Raw genomic sequence first — 16,634 nt, 5'->3', positions numbered from 1 at the left:
GCGGATCACAAGAAACCAAATTTGGGAATGAAATTATCATGATTAAATCAAATTATCATCATTATTAGAATCAAACCTGGCTCAAACTGACTAGGGATTGAGTCCATGAGTCCTATCCGGATCTGATCTCCCAACACTACTTTTCAGTCGGTTTTATTGGCAGGTGAAACTGCCTGCATCAGAAAGAATAAACAAACCATTAGTGTTACGTGCAGCGTCGTAAGGAAGCCGATTACGATGATTTCATTAGAGAAGTCGTCGAAAAGAATGGCCAAACGAAGAGTTAATTGTTTTTCGTGTGATCAATCATGTTCGGTTTCGAATGTGATAAATCTGAACGCAAAATTTAACAACAATCCTCATCGTACGGTAGCTGATGCTGTGCTTGATTTTGCGAACATTGAGGTAAAAGTGCTCAAATAAGTGAATTTAAAAGTCTTTTACAAAACTCACACAATCATTTCTTTGCCCACAGGTTAATGCGCAGATTTTAGGGGCAGATGAAGTTGTCTGCATAAACGTTTGCTACCGGCGGCTGGTAGAAGGTTTAGAGTTTCAAGATTTGATAAGGCACGTACTTAAAAGTATGTTCGCCCGACTCGAAAAGGCTTGTTCCGATAGCCAGGAATCACAAGATGCTTTCGAAGACACGACAGATCAAACCGCATACGTGAAGGTGGGAGATGTTATGGATTGCGAAAACAGTAACGCCGAGGAGATTCTAGAACAAATCGATTGCTTTGATGAACAAGAAGTATCGACTGAACCAGGTGGATTGAATCAAGACGTTCCGGAAGAAGAAGATGGTAGGCCTTTCGTCCAACCAGCTCCAAAGTACATTTCCACACACATGCAGTTCGAAAACTTCGAGTACTTTGAGCTAAACGGTCACAGATGTTGCGGTTGTAGCTTCGTTGCCGAAACGATGAGGGAACTGGCCCAACATGCCAACGATTTTCATTCCTCTCAGTATGGATTATCAGCCGATCGTACATATGTTTGTTCGATTTGTAGGTCAGCCTTCGATTCCGCAGAAACACTAGATTTACACAAGCAAAACCAGTCAAGAGAAATTTTCGTCTGTAAATGCTGTACATTAGCCTTTAGTACAAAACAGCGCTTGATGAGGCACATGATGCAGTATTCGTTTGAAGAAAATGATGAAACGGTACTGATCCAAGAGCGCAGGTCTCCCGCGGATCAGCAACACGAGAGCTTATTGGACGAAGTACTGTATGCTGAAGATACTTTAAAAAGTGACGAAATCTCCGAGAAAGCGCTATTGCTTGAGGATCAATACGTAACGCACGTAGAAGATTACGACGACTATCGAATCCTGCATACCGAGGCGGAGCGGTGTTGCAGCTGTGGCAAGTTTTTCGCAAACTACGATGAAATGCTCGCCCATGCCCTAGCATCGCACGAACACGGGAATATTTCTAGCGATAGGAGTTGTCTTGCTTGCGGTGAGACATTTCATTCGAAGAGAAACTTAAAGCATCACAATGCTACCAATAGTAGTTTCAAGAAAATCTTCCATTGCAAACTTTGCAACGTTTCGTACGTACGGATCCATCTGCTCGCGCGCCATATTCTAACCTCGTTGAAGCATCGTTCAAATGGAACCGGTAATATACTGGAGAAACGTCACGACGAGCAGCTTGCGGCCATTCTTCGTCAAAAGTCCTACGACGCCAGCAAATTCTCCGGTTTCGGGTGTTGCTTCGTTCGCTGCGGCGCAACATTCGACGACGAAAAGCAGCTTCAGAGCCACGTGGAAGAAATGCACGCCGTCCGTAGACGGATACACGCCAGCGAGCGTACCTCCAACCAGCACGTGTGCGATGTATGCCAGCTGAGCTTTTCGAAGGAGCAAAACCTTCAGCGGCACCGTTACAGCTGGCAGATGCGAAAGGTCAACATTTGCAGCTACTGTGGAAAGGGTTTCCCGAATCAGAGTGTCCTGTGGGAGCACGAACAGGTGGAGCACACCGACATGAGCCCCCAGTTCGAGTGTGAACACTGCGGGAAACGGTTCAAGAAAAAGTCGCTAATCAAACTCCATCTCGTGACGCACCAGGAAGTGCGGAGATATGGCTGTGACCAGTGCGGCTCGCGGTTCCACTTCGGGCACCAGCTGAAGAAGCACCAAAACTCGGTCCATGCAACCGAATTGCCGTACGAGTGCAAGTACTGCGAACATAAGATGCCCAGCAAGCAACGGTACGATCAGCACATGCGGAAGCACACCGGAGAGCGTCCCTTCGAGTGTCGGCACCAGTGTGGCAGGACCTTTTCCCACACAACCGACCGGCGCCGCCACGAGATGTCGGCCCATACCGGGGAAAAGCCACACAAATGTCAGGCATGCGGGATAGCGTACGTGCGCCGAAGAGAGCTCCAGCTGCACATCCAGAAACATCCGGATCATAATGTTGAAGAAAGTGTGCAGGAAGTTGGAACAACAAACGACGATTTCCTAAACGCAGAATAAGCCTTAACAGAGGGACCTTAGAAGTAAAAAGTGGTTTAATACAAATATAAAGGCGTTTTCATTTTTATGTTTATTTATTAGTACTAAGTCAGCGTTCTGATGTTTTATCTTTTCATACGATCGATCCGCTCTTCTATCTCTAGTGTAGCAAAATTTGCTTTCCTTTAATTCTCCCAGTAAGCTTCTTAAGAATGTATAAAAAATAGGAAACGTTGAAACGAAACGGATGTTCACTTGCGCGTTCCCTAAGACAAACCGTAGTACCATATCATACCACATCGCACTAAATAAATGCACACGCTGTTGTTGTAGTGTCCGCTGCTAGTCTGGATAACGGACCCGTACTGCATTTCGAGATTTTACATGTTGCGGAACTGCTTGTGCAGGTCGTTCAACATGATCACGTCCGGGTTTTCCTGCTCGAAGCGTGTCGGCTCGTGTTCGCGCTCGTCGTCGCCCCATTCGCCAAACTTCTGCTTCATCACGTCCGGCTGTCGGCTTTGCTCTTCCTGCGCTTTCTAGGGTTTCCGGTTCGCGGGATCCGTCGGTGTTCGTGTGTGAGCGCATGTTTGGATGCGGATCATATTTAGAGGGATGTAAGATTTCCGTTGCATAAAATGTGCTTTTTGCAGTTTACATGTTTTCGTTCGTTTTGTACACACGTTAAAACAGTTTAATGGTGAATTTTTGTTTGTTTGACTTTTGATTCAAGAAGGGATACACGTTGCTTTCGATAGGTTTGTTAAGACTTTTGAGTCCTTTTATGCGATCTGATTCTTTGCGTGTACTTTAAACGAATGGTAGTGAATGATACGTGTTTGTGTTTACTACAAAACGCACAGAAGGTATTTTTTTTTATGACGGATCGTTTTAAGAGCCGCAGGAAACCGTGTAAATGAGATTCGGGGAAAAGGGAGGAACAAATCATAAAAAATCGATTTTACTACAATTGTAACTGCCAACAAACCGAACGACGGACAACGATAAGCAATCAGGATCGTGAAGATGGAATGGAGCAAATGGTCGATCGTTTTTACATGGTAGGGGGCAAAGGGCTTACCTTAGAGTCACTTTGTGCGAATTTAGTGAACATATTCGCAAACACCTTCTTCTGCTGATCGTTGTACTCTTTGATCTTATGCTTGCAGATGGTCACCTGGTTCAGTGCAGCCTTATTTTCTGGCTCAATGTCCAGAACCTGCGGGAGAAAGTAGTAGGAAAAATAAAACGATCGATACGCGTCTCGTTTGCTGGTGCCACTTACAGCCGTGAAATCCTGTAGAGCTCGATCTAAATCGCCCAGCGCTAAATTCGACATGCCTCGCCTGTAGAGGGCTTTCACATTTTTGCTGTCCAGATTGAGCGCTTCAACACACTGGGAAGAGGAAGCCACAAAACCGCAAGATATAAATATAACAGTCTGGATGATAAGTCGCCTTCCGTCGCCGGCGCTCTTATCGACACTTACCGCGACCTTCGCTTCATCGTGGTCCTTCATCTTCTGGAGGCACAGAATTTTGTTGAGGTAAATGGCTAGCTTCATAGCTTCCGCTTCCGCCGACTGATCGAACAGGTAGGTCAGCGCACGTTCGTACAATTTAAGGGCCAGTTCGGCCTTCTCCTCCTTCAGGTACTTGGTTCCCTTTTCGCGCAGCAGCTTCGCTTGGGCCAACATTTCCTCCTGCGACATCATCGAACGCTCGACGAGACACTCGAAGTCCTGCAATGTGACCGTATACTCGACGGTTGCGTTCGCCGGTACGCCCAGTGCCGCATTACCCTCGGCTCCGAACGCGTACTGTGGCTTCAGGATCAAGCGGCTCGTTTCTTCCTTGTGGAACTTTTCCAGCGCCAGCTCAATGCCGGACACCACGCCAACCTCCTTTCCCTCGTCGAGGGAAAACTCGACATCGCGCTCTTCGAACACGCGACCCTCGTGACGTCCGACGAGATGGATCTTGACCATACCGCCCGCATTCGGTCGCCGCTTGCCCGTGCCCGACTTCAGTATAAACCGCTGAATCCCGGCATCCGACTTGGGACTGAGATCCTCTCCCTTCCATCCGAGTATTTCCAGCTCAAAATTGAGCGTCGCGTTCGGCGGAATGTTGGGCGGGCTACCGGAGCTTCCGTACGCGTACTGTGGGGCACACTTGAGGATGCACTTTTCGCCCAGCTTCATCGATGCGACGCCCATATCGAACGCTTTGATCACCGAACCCTGGCCAAGTGTGAACTGGAACGGCTCGTTACGGTCCCGGCTCGAGTCGAACTTTTTCCCATCCGCGTCCAGTGTGCCGGTGTAGTGCAGCGAAACGGAGCATCCTTTCGATGGCTTCTCGTCGCCGGTACCCTCCTGCAGGATGCGCTTCTGTACACCTCCATCACCCGACAGGTCGATGTATTCCTCCATTCTGTCGATGAATTTGCAAATATGCCTGCTAGCTCGGCGAAAGTAAAGAAGAAAAAAGATCGTACACGCAACTGCTGACCCGGATTACGACGGATGAGAATTCCGGCTGTCTAGTATTCTATGGAAAATTTACCGATCAAACTCTAACTCCGAGCTCGATTGAATGGAAACGTATTTTTCCTTCCGTTGCGCGTCAAACAAGTTGATTCTAACCGTTCGTCGCTATGGCAATTTACTTAAATACCAATTTTTTGAGACTCTTCTCCAGAGCACGAGATATGCCGCACAGTGCGTTTTGTACAACCACAAGATTCTGACAGATGGAGAGGGGCGGTTCATTGTGCACCCACAACAGGTTCGAGCCTGTTTCGGTGGAAGGAAAGGACCTACACAACCGGTAAAGCCGAATAGCAACTATTCTACACCGCACAAAGATTTGAAGAAATATATAGCAAAGTGTACCTTTAGCTATTTAGGAGCCCTTGGCGAAAGTAAATTCCATAAATTGTGATGAATTGATAAGATGCCGGGTTCAAGATTCAACAGAAAGATCCAGTTCCAGGATGGTTCGGTATAGTTCCCATCTCTAGCTAGCAGTTGACACATTCTGATGGCGTTCGTAAAAATGCTCGAATATTCTGGAATACTGAATTTTGAATTACACCACATGTTATTACCATTTTCGTAGATTTTCGACTTTTGTAGTTTAGCATGGATTTTTAAACCATTGTCAGCGAGGTACATAAATGTTAAGAAACATTGTAGTATCAGTTTTCAGTTTATTATTCATTCAATCAGCCGGTTACGGTTCATTCGAAACTGTTGCAGTAAAAAATGCAACCGTTTTGCATTCGACGAGAAGAAATGATTCGCTGGGAAAGCTGTACGATGGGCGGGTGGGTAATTCTGATAATCATGCTTATAAATTAAACCACCATGCGCTGAGGAAAAATCAACCGTAAACAAATAGAAAAACGAAACGATTACCAGGCCGGCGTAACATAAATTAATCGGTTGACATCTTTTCCGACGACGTGGCTTGGTCGTCCGTTTTCTGCTCCTCTCCTCCGGCTTGGGATTCCGTTTCAACTGGAATTTCCAGTATTTTTGGCCCATACACAAGTACGTATGCGCAGTGCCAATCGCCTCCGCCGGACAGTTTGAGTATTGATTCCGTGTCCACCGGTGACACGTGATCGTCATCGAACTTGATCCACTGATCGTCCTTCTGGCGAACCCAACTGACGTAGTGCCCCGACGAGCTGGAACGTCCCTGGTGCGTCAGAACCGCTTGCAGCGTGTAGTATCCGCTGTTATTGCTTCCCAGATCTACGAAACAAAACCAAATGCGCGTTAGAAGACCTTCAAACAAGACCGTAAAAATCCATAACCGTTACTTACCGTCTTCAAAGCAGTAAGGTTGTGCGACAGTCTTCGGTTTCTCCTTTTCCAGCTCGGCCTTCGATTTGTTCTTGCCCTTCAGCGTGCGCTCCACTTCCGCATTTTGGACATCGTTAAACTTGGTCCGCATCGGGGTCAGCTTTTCCTGCAGCTCCGGAGTGCACAGCTCGAACGCATCGAAATCGATGGGGAATTTAATATCCTTCAGCACCTTCGCATTGATTCCTTCCTTGCCCTTGTATTGGAAGCGTACGAACTGCACGGTCAGGTAAGCTGGCAAACGACTAATTAAAGACTGAAAGAAAAATAATTTGCTTTTAGATTAGCTTTATAAAACAGAAACGTGAACATGTGACGTAGACCCACTTTTTAGTAAGCAATAAAAGACAGCTTTCCGTACGTTTCTTACGATCAATCAGGATATATTTTGTTCGTTTTCTTCAAAAAATCTCTCATTATTCCAGCGTCGTTTGGAAATTGCGTGCCCCACTAACAGGATTAGCTTCAGGATGCCGCCCGCCTTCTTCGAATATCCCTAATTTAAATACAACCAGACACATATAGTACAAACACAAAACACGTGTAGCCAGCCGGCCGACGAGTGTCCCCCCGCTTGGAAATAAGGAAAATCTCGTTTCTTTCCCAATCGCTCCCCCGGAACCAATTCAAGCGATCCTCGCGACACTTACGATGAGGTGGCGTTTACCTGATAGTATTTATTGTTACACGTAAATTGCAATGCTTTCATCAGTTTTCTCACAAAATGTGCATAATGGGGCATCATATCGTTCCTTACCCTGCCAGTTTTTTTTTTTGTTTGCTTTGCCTGTGTGTCCCACGTTAATGATCACATTCATTCATTCTAAATTTTATATCACGAGCTACTCCTGGCCACTCCTAAATAGTATGCTTGCCATCATCAGTGATTCATTCATGCTGTTGTATGCTCACAATGTACACTAGAGAAGTTCTTATAATAAAAAAACGGTGAAGGGTTACGGACTAACGTTTGTCTGGCTACGATAGAAATAATGCAGAAGGTTCCGTACGTGGACCACATATAGACATCGTTTTGAGTGTTTGCTTGCCTTTTGGTTGAAAATGTAAGAAAAATGTTTCAAAATGAAGCAAACAACTAGGAAACATCGATTATTCATTCACGCACGCTTTTATTTCCGAAAAGTGCCTGACTTTCCACACATTTCTCCTCTTGATGCACCTAATTCAATCACACATGTATTTCTCTTCCCTTCTCCAAACCTCTCTCTCTCCCTCCTCCCACCCGTTCCCTTTGTGAACGATCGATTACTGTTGTAATATGTTCACAATGAAGTTCCCTCTCTGGACATCTAAAATTGTTAGTAAATGTAGGGGGGCATAAAAAATACGAAAAGTAATTTTAAAAGAAAATAAAAAAATAATATCGAAAAGTAAATTTTTCCAACTTCTAACCGAGGCGTGCTTTTCAGCTAAACGCGGATAGCCTGGGCCGGGGTGTTGGTCGATCTAACTGAAAATTTTTCCAAAAGAAAAACATCTTGCCCTATTTACACCCTTTGCTCACCCCTTTCCCCCACTGCTGCTCGCAAGTCTTCCAGGGGATGATTGAGGAATCTGTACACTTCAAAACGTGCTTGTTGCTCCAACTGCGCGCCCCGGAAGACACCAGTGTGTGTGTTTTGTTTAAGTTTCTCCAGTAGTTAAGAGATCGCTTCGCGTGTCTGCACATGTTTCCTGATGCAGTACTACCTGAAGGAGGTATTGACAACTGATGGCTTTTGTTTTGTGGGACAGATTATATGTACAATATATTCGGGATTACTACAAGCTTTCTTACAGGCTACGAAAACTGAACTCTGCTCTTTCTCTGCACACGGCGGTTCGATACCTTGAGAATGGATGACTGTGTTGTTCAAATCAAATTGAACTTAAAATTCCATTCGAAAACCGAGAAGTCCTATCCTTAAATATATTTTGTTGAAAAGAGGATACACGCAAAAACCGGATATTTACAGTCGCTACCAGACGCTTCCCGAAGGTGGGGGGCGCGGTCTTAATAGAGTTAAACGATTCCTACTGATCGCGCGCATTGAACAAACAGATTTGTCTCTGTTTTGGTGTACGAAAAGCTATCATTATCATTATCCTTAACAGATTTTGTTTTGCCTTCATGTTTCTCCAACCTTTTCTACACTAGCGCTAATGTGTTTCTCTTCAATTGCATTTTCCTCCATCCCTTTCCACCCACATGCAATCCCCAATGGCAAAATTTAACCCAAACAATCATCAACCTCTGTCTAAATTGTTTCTTCTCCTTGTTTGGCCTCCTGAATGTTCTTCCCAAGTTGATCCTCAACATTGCAGCATTTGAGGGGAGTTTCGCTTTTCGCTTAATCCGTGTAGATGATAAACTGTGATCCATCGTTATCGATCTCCACCGATTCCATCTTGACGTACTGCGGCGTGAGCAGCCCGCCGGGCGACGAATGGTGCTGCGGGGAGGACGTCGGCATCATGTTTTGGTTGCGACTACTGCTGCCGCCACTGCCGCCACTACTGCTGTTGTTTCGCTTCGCCTTGGCGTGAGTTAGAATGTGAGATTTGAGGTTGGTGGATTGCGCGAACTTTTTGTTGCAGCCATCGAACGGGCAGACGTACGGCCGGTCGCCGGTGTGTATTCGGACGTGCGTCCGGAGGTTGAAATCCAGCGAAAACCGCTTACCGCAGCCCTCGAACGTACACTGGAATGGTTTCTCGCCCGTGTGCACCAGCTGGTGGCGCTTCAGTTTCGAGCTCTCGACGAACGACTTGCCACACTCGGCGCACACGTGGACGCGCGGCCCATGGGTGTGCAGGTGTTTGCGCATGGCCGAATTGTCACGGAACATTTTGGTGCAGCCTTTCTGCGGGCAGGCAATGTTGCGATCCGAAACGTCCGAGGACTTTCCGCCGCTGCTTCCACCGTCGCCACCCGACAAACCCCCAACACCGCCACCCTGAGGAGAGAGCATGCTGCCGGACACTACTCCTCCGCCGCTCGACGATGATCCTTTGCCACCGCCTCCACCCTTCTTGTGCGTTGGCCGCGTGAATTCGCTGAGCTGCTTCGGATCGGACAGATCGATGCCGGGTATGCTGTCGCAGTCTTGTATGATTTTCTTCCCCGACATGTACTCCGTGAAGTCCGGATCCGGCTCCGGGTTGGAACCGTCGTCGTCGTCCGTCCCGGAGGCCCACATCGTGACGCTGAACTCGCCCTCCATCGTTTTGATTTGTACTTGCTTCTGTTCCCAGCGGCGCCGCTTGTGGTTCACGTCCAGCTGCTCCACCGCCGTCAGCCCGTGGTGGTGATGGTTGCCATGGTGATGGTTCTCGTTTGCTCGGATGCGGTTCATTCCGGTGCCGCCACTGCGTGGCTGTTTGAGCGATTTTCGTTTCCTCGAAGGCCCCGGTGTCGTCGTCGACTCGATGTAGATTTCGTTCTCAAGGTTCATGTCGCTGTAGACGCACAGTGCGTCACCGGACGAATCCAGCACCTCTTCGTGCACCGCCTGCCCAATGTCCGGCTCGTGGTGCAGCATCACTTCGTCGTCGTCCGGATGGTGCAGTTGGTGCTCCAGGTGATGCAGCTGATGGTGCTGCATCATCGGGTCCTGAGAGTCTTCCGTTTCACAAGTCACCTCCTCATAGTTTCCGTCTTCTACACCAACTTCGTACTGGTCATAGTCGATGCCGGCACCGAAGCCGTTGCCACCGTCTACCACCTCCACGATGTTCGCATCCGGTACCTCGACCTCCGACATGATATTGTCGTGGTGATGGTGGTGGTGATGCGAGGACATCATCAGCGACCCTTGTTTTTCTCACTGTTTGTTTGTTAACTCAGCAATCCAGCTTCACAAACCGTGTCGAAACCCGGTTACGTCTCGTCCCAAACACAATTGTTTTCTATTTCTCCCGGCTCATTCGACGATGTCGCTTTAAAAAGTCAGAATCCTTGCTCGGCGCACAAACTACCACAACTTTACCGGTTTTGCTGCATGCATCGCACCACTACTATCATAGAAAGGGAAAGCTTTAAACAACGACCAACAACGCTCCGCGAATCCTTTTCATCGAAGCGACAGCTGCTAGTTTTCCTTTGTGAGCCTCTGGCCCGAGGACGGAGGATGCGGCGAGCTTCTCCCTATGTGTGTGTGTGTGTGCGTACTACGTGCGTGTTATGCTGAATCTCTGTACGCGGCTAACCTCTTATCTTTGGGTCCTTCCGAAATGTGAATATCCTTTTCTCCGACCAACGACTGTTATTTTCACTGGCCTGTCTTATTGTGTTGGAACAATTGTATTGTTTTTATTCCACCAAGGGGACGGTGTTGCATTGCACACTGCTTATTAGGACGATAATGTTTTAACCACTTTCGGTGCTGCTTACTTTACGCAGCCTGTCTGATTTGACGCAGAGACAACTAGCTTCCCTTTCTTTTGAGTAAACTAGCCGGAAAGCACGAGGATGCTTTCAACGCATCGGAAAAGAAGCGGCGTACAGCGGGATGTTTTGCTGCGGCGCTATTCACTGCACGGATCGTCGAGAACTTTAACTGCGTCGCATCATACTGACGAAACATAGATGCACTTCGTTTGGTCTTTGGCGCTTCCCTTTCATTACATTGCTATCGTAAATTGCGAGTAGCACCACTCTAAGCAACACACACCAAGCGCATCAAGCAGCGCACACTACCACCGATGACTCTCTTTTCGATCCGTTCCGCATCGGGTATTATCAGATCAGGTTTTTCGGCTAAAATACCCAGCCATGGCCAGAGTTTACAGTGCCTCTAGCTGTGACTTTGCTTTTTGCGCTCATTTGGTTAACTTTCGATGTATCTTGATAATGTGTACACGATATGATCACAAAAATCGTATGTTCTCAAAATAAAGATGGCTGCCACCGAACCGTTCAACGTCAGTCCTGGAACCAGGTCGAGTCATATAGAATAAATTTACTCAGCACAAAAAAAGAAAAAAAAAAGCAGAAAGTTGCTTGCTGTTTTGTGAGCCTCACAAAAGTTCGATTTGTGACTCGCAAAAATGACTTTACGAGTCTCGAGCGAGCTGTCCGTATTTACGTGTGAAACGGTAATCGGACATGGGGGATGCTAGGATAGCGGTCAACGAACCGGTAATGCATGTATAGCGCGTGATTTACCAACGAATGCTGGGAAATCAGTGTTTTCAATCAGATTGAGCTTGAATATACGTTCAAAACTATTTAAATAACTTATTCATACTAGTTGTGTATTGAACATAAGTAAATTAGATTTTAATTTCTACTTATAACCGCCTCGAATCGCCGATTGATACCGAATTCCAACAAGCGAATCGAGCGTTTATGCAGAACAAGCATGATTGTACAAATTTAAAATAGACATTATTAAACTGTACTTACCGTCTTGGAATACACAGCATCACGGCCGAGCGATGGGGACATCTTCGTCAATTGTTCCTTGAGTCTCTATTATGAAAAAAAGAAAAAAGTAGACGACAAAAGGTTAATGATGTTGACTGTTCAATAGCAAGGGAAACTTTTAGTTGCTTACCAAACGCAATCCGGAGTGCATATATTTCACTTCAGTTGAGATGAAACAGCTCAATTGGAGAAAATTTTCCTTCGATTTGCTAACTGGTTCATCATCGGCCTCGGTGCATTTCATATCAACATCGAACGTTCCCCCGAACCATTGATCGATGAAGGAACTGAAATTACGCATGATATGAACAACTCAAACAATACGACCCACAGACACCCATTTACCTGTGTTTTGCAGTGAGCTCAGCCGATCGTTTTTGAGCCGGTAATTTCTGCTGCAACATTTTCAGCAGCTCCGACCAGCATTCGTTGGCATCCTGTTGGCGATAGGAACCACTCTCACCTGTTTGGGCAAAGTTGGGGAACGCAATGTGCAACCGTTGTAAAAAGAGAACCGGCGTAATCGTATCACTTCGCTCCATGTCCTCAAAGAGATTCTTCATGGACATCGTAATAGCCTGAGGGGAGGCAAGACCCGCCAATCCAGACGCACTGCTGGAGTCCTCTCGATACTCCTTCAGCGCTGCACGCAGCTCACGAACCGATCGTAAACACTGGAGCGTAGCATTCATGTAACACGTATTACCCAAGTTTACTAAACCAGCCGGAAGTTCGAGCTGAGGAAATACAATAGTAGTGATCCATTAGGGAGTCACAACACCGTGCAATTGGCATGGCTCTATACTCACAGCTGTCGCTAGCTCGCTCTCGTTCATGTCTTCGATAAATTTTGGCTTTTCTACCGGCTCTTGGGGAACTTCTTCTTTCGTACCGAGCAGCAAGAGAGTAGCCCCCTAGAAAACATACAGAAAACAATTACCAAACCGTGCAACCGAACGGACCAATGTACATGGTCTAGATTGCATACGTTCTTGATCGGCATGTTCCATTCCTCATCCTTCAGGCTGATTCCTTTACACAGCACTTTCTGTCGCTCCGGTTGGACGCCGGTCAGGGCAAAAAGTTGGGCTTTGAACAGCAAAGGTTCTTCGTCAGTGTTGACCTCAATGTTTTTGAAATTTTCCTTTCCCCATTTAACGTTCACTGCAAAACAAAGACAAAGACGGATCAAAACATGCTTAATCATTGCTGTTTTTCTATACTCGCGGTATCCGGAAAGTGTGTTAATGGAACGCTGGACAGACGAACGAAAGGCTTAGAACTATCTGCTAGAAATACTGATTAACTTTCTGATATTTTGCATAAAACTGTTTGATTTTGATGAATCTCACTGCGAATGCAAGTTTACATTCTCCCTAACCTCAATTGCTTGAACCGTCACCGTACATGAAATGCGCGAAATAAGCCACTTTTATCAATTAACTACTGCACATTAACAACTCACCAGTAAACGAAGGCATTCTAAAAACTTGGTATCCTTTTAAATCGTCCGAAAAAGCCGAAGATTGTCTTCAATTGATAGAAATTTGCAAACAAATCTGCTGTGACTCGACGACAACTACAAATACAAATTTATGATTTTCGCTGACACACAGTTGTCAAAAATTTCTTTTATTTTTTTGCTTAGTTGATCAAGGTAAGTTCATCCATGGTGGTCGATTCAGCATATCCATAAGCAAGATATAATATATTATAAAGATGTCTCCAATCCCTATTTGTTATTGGAAAAAATAGTGTAATAATTATACTAATAATACGGCTGTCTCATGGAGCGCAAGAATAGCTAATAAAATAATAACATGGCCATTTCGGTACTGTTGTTTAGAGTAGCTCATTGTAGTAACCTTTATAGCAAACAAGAATGTCATTTAGATGTAAACAATAAATGCAAATAACAAAAGCAACAAACACGTTCTGGTACAGTGTGTAAATGTAAATCTAAAGATTCTTTACTAAAACTATAAGCTTCAATCACTAAACGGTGAGAGAAAGCAGCGCACAGCCATGTTAGTGAAACAGTGTCGGATATGTTTGGGGCCTGACAACGATGACTTGATTTCCGTGCTATTGGTGCAGGAACAAGTGACGATAGCGGACATGATTGTAGCCATCACCGGGATTGCAGTGACCAGCGACCGCCGTTTGCCACAAAACATTTGCCTCATTTGTTTAGAACGGTTGAAAATAGCTTATCAATTACGGCAGCAGTGCATCGAGGCGGATCTTTGCCTGCGTGCGGAATTGTCGTACGTATGCCGTGTGTAATCTGTTCAACGAATGTTTATTAATGGATTAATTTTGTATTTCAGTACTTCGAGTGAGGAATTGTACATAGAAAAACTTGAAGAAGAAACTACACTCGCAGCCAATTCACCTGATGAAGTAAAACCACACGAGAAGAGCACCATCGTTGAAATTTTAGACGCGTCTGAAGAACACGGGGAGTCATTTAAATGTCAACAAACTGACGAAGAAATTATATCCGTGGAACACAACGTTGCGTCGGAACAGCATGTTTGGCAGGAAAACGTCCATTATCAGTCGGTAGAGGCGGAATGTTTTCCGTGCTGTGGATGCACCTTGAGCTTCGGTTCAGAGCACGAACTAAAGGTACATTCGGTGAGGTCACACCGAGGCTCTAAGCGGTCCAAATTTCATCCCCTACAGTGCGTGTCTTGTTATGAAAAATTTCACAGTCGAAAAAGGTTGCAAATCCATCTCACGAAAGCAGCAAGAAAAAGGACAACAATGATGTTCCAATGTATTTCCTGTAAAGCCCTGCTACCGGAGCGGAATAGCATTCACGAGCATCTAGAGCAGCACGAATGGAACTCCCTATCTGAAGAAAGTAACATACTGTTGCGTGATAGTGACTTGCACGAAATCCGAGAAGAGGAAGACGAAACGGAAATGAGTGATAATCCAGCTTGCACATTGGAAGAAATTAAGATTCAAATACAAAGCGATTCTCAAGACGATCAAGGGAACAGTGATAATTCAAGAAGCGAATCGGTTGGTGATGGGAATGTAACACTGGATGAAGAATATGACATTGAAATAAGGATTGAAGAAGAATCGGAGATGGCAGAAGATGAGCTGGATAACGTTGGGCTTGAAGAGGAACATCATGTTGGAAATTGGGAAGAAACATCACAATTCGAAGAGGATGGACAACAGCAAAGTTCCACTGAGAATGCAGCTAAAATGAGGCTAGAAAGAATCATGTGCAACATTCCAGACGACACTATGCGCATAGCAGTGCAAGAAGAGTGTTACTCAATCGTAGAACTGGTGCACCGTCGTTGCTGCTGTTGTACAGAGTTTTTCAAAACGACGGATAAGCTGGAGAAACACCTGGCGAGGGTACGACAACCAGTGGAGAGTGCTGATGCACCGAAGTACGTATGCGAATACTGCGGAATGCACTTCAAGTACTCTGTCCTGTACGTGGCACATAAACGAATCCGAGAGCAGCAACAGTTCTACATGTGCCGACTTTGCAATCGATTGATGCCCTCGGAGTCGCGCATGAAATCACACATGTTGCACACGGCGGAGCATGCCATGTTTTTTAAGCTTTTCAGAGAGAACGTTACCGATCGGTACGAGTCGGTGCAGCTGCCGGGTGAAAGATGCTGCTGTTGTTGGGCGTATTTTGACAGTCACAAGGAAATGGTGGACCATTTCGTTTCGAATCACGCAGCGGAAGCGGGAGAAAAGGGTAAGCTGAAGTCGAAGGGATCGTTCTCGTGTGGGATTTGTCGCCGACGGTACACTAAGCTGTTGTACCTGGAGCGCCATACGAGACTAGCAACGAATGTGCTGCAGTACTTTTGTAAGTTGTGCTCGTTTCAAACGCGAAGCCAGCGGCGCATAGAGCTCCACCTTTACTGCGGGATTCATCGCGGTGAAATGCCCCCCATCGCGCTGAAACCACTGGAAAACAATTTTAATGCCAGCGAAAGGTTACGGTATTGCTGCTTCGATAAGTGCAAGCAGCATTTTACCGATGTGGAAGCCCTTTATCAGCACGCCCGCGAGACGCATACGATCCAATTGACAGCGAACGCGCGTCACACGGAGGGCATGCTGGAAATGATTGAGGGTGAATTCTTGGAGTGTGACGTGTGTGGTCTGTTGTTTAAAAACGTAACCGCCCTGAAGCATCACCAAGCGCTGCGGTCTGGCCAGCAGTGTATCTGTTCGATTTGTGGCGTCAGGATGCGCTCCCGGGCCATCCTCTTGGCACACGAACGAACGCACACCGGCGAACGACCGTATACGTGCGATGTCTGTGACAAAACGTTCACCTCTACCTCGACGCTTTACTCCCATATGAAGTGCCACGTTCCGCGTCAGTACGAATGCGAAACGTGCAAGGAAATGTTTGCGCGGCTGGAAAACCTTAAACGCCACATACGGTTGCGTCACGGTGAGGCGACCCACCAGTGTGGAGTGTGCCCGAAAAAATTTAAGACGCCCGAATCTTTGGGAGCACACATGCGATCGCACACCGGAGATAAACCGTACAAATGCCGCACGGAATCGTGCGGAAAACGGTACGCGAACATTGGCGATCGCAGAAGGCACGAAATGTCCGTCCATACGCTTGAACGGCCGCACAAGTGTTCACACTGCAATTCGGCGTTTATACGAAAACGCCAACTGATCATGCACGAGAAACGGCACACGGGCGAAAAATCGTTCGTCTGCCAGCTGTGCGGGAAAGGTTTCTATGAAAAACAATTTCTCAGCAAACATACCTGCAAACTAGCAGTTCTGACGGAAACAAAGAGTGTCTAATACGAGCATAAAATTCCATCATTTCGAATAAAAAT

At 46.3% G+C, this 16,634-nt stretch overlaps 4 protein-coding genes across 4 annotated transcripts; 1 reads left to right on the top strand and 3 right to left on the bottom strand.

Annotated features, from left to right (window-relative positions):
- Positions 1-481: 481 nt before the first annotated feature.
- Positions 482-16,614, top strand: LOC131283086 (zinc finger protein 91-like). Its single transcript, XM_058312650.1, has 2 exons — positions 482-2,490; positions 14,106-16,614. Exons 1-2 carry the CDS (start codon positions 587-589, stop codon positions 16,597-16,599), a joined length of 4,398 nt encoding a protein of 1,465 aa, XP_058168633.1. The 5' UTR covers positions 482-586; the 3' UTR covers positions 16,600-16,614.
- Positions 2,669-4,932, bottom strand: LOC131282432 (FK506-binding protein 59). Its single transcript, XM_058311902.1, has 4 exons — positions 3,963-4,932; positions 3,759-3,869; positions 3,555-3,692; positions 2,669-3,012 (listed from the first exon to the last, which is right to left on the bottom strand). Exons 1-4 carry the CDS (start codon positions 4,905-4,907, stop codon positions 2,854-2,856), a joined length of 1,353 nt encoding a protein of 450 aa, XP_058167885.1. The 5' UTR covers positions 4,908-4,932; the 3' UTR covers positions 2,669-2,853.
- LOC131282430 (ubiquitin carboxyl-terminal hydrolase 14) lies at positions 5,651-13,358 on the bottom strand. The gene is made up of 8 exons (XM_058311900.1): positions 13,241-13,358; positions 12,764-12,939; positions 12,585-12,689; positions 12,121-12,512; positions 11,906-12,062; positions 11,755-11,820; positions 6,309-6,603; positions 5,651-6,236 (listed from the first exon to the last, which is right to left on the bottom strand). The coding sequence occupies exons 1-8, from the start codon at positions 13,254-13,256 to the stop codon at positions 5,914-5,916; spliced, it is 1,530 nt and encodes a 509-aa protein (XP_058167883.1). The 5' UTR covers positions 13,257-13,358; the 3' UTR covers positions 5,651-5,913.
- On the bottom strand, positions 8,342-11,222 carry LOC131282431 (transcriptional repressor protein YY1-like). Its single transcript, XM_058311901.1, has one exon. It carries the CDS (start codon positions 10,151-10,153, stop codon positions 8,699-8,701), a length of 1,455 nt encoding a protein of 484 aa, XP_058167884.1. The 5' UTR covers positions 10,154-11,222; the 3' UTR covers positions 8,342-8,698.
- Positions 16,615-16,634: the final 20 nt, after the last annotated feature.

This window comes from Anopheles ziemanni, chromosome 2 (assembly GCF_943734765.1).
Source record: "Anopheles ziemanni chromosome 2, idAnoZiCoDA_A2_x.2, whole genome shotgun sequence".
Taxonomy (NCBI): Eukaryota; Metazoa; Arthropoda; class Insecta; order Diptera; family Culicidae; genus Anopheles; species Anopheles ziemanni.
Note: the sequence above shows the minus strand (reverse complement) of the source record. Positions and strands in the feature narration are given on the sequence as shown.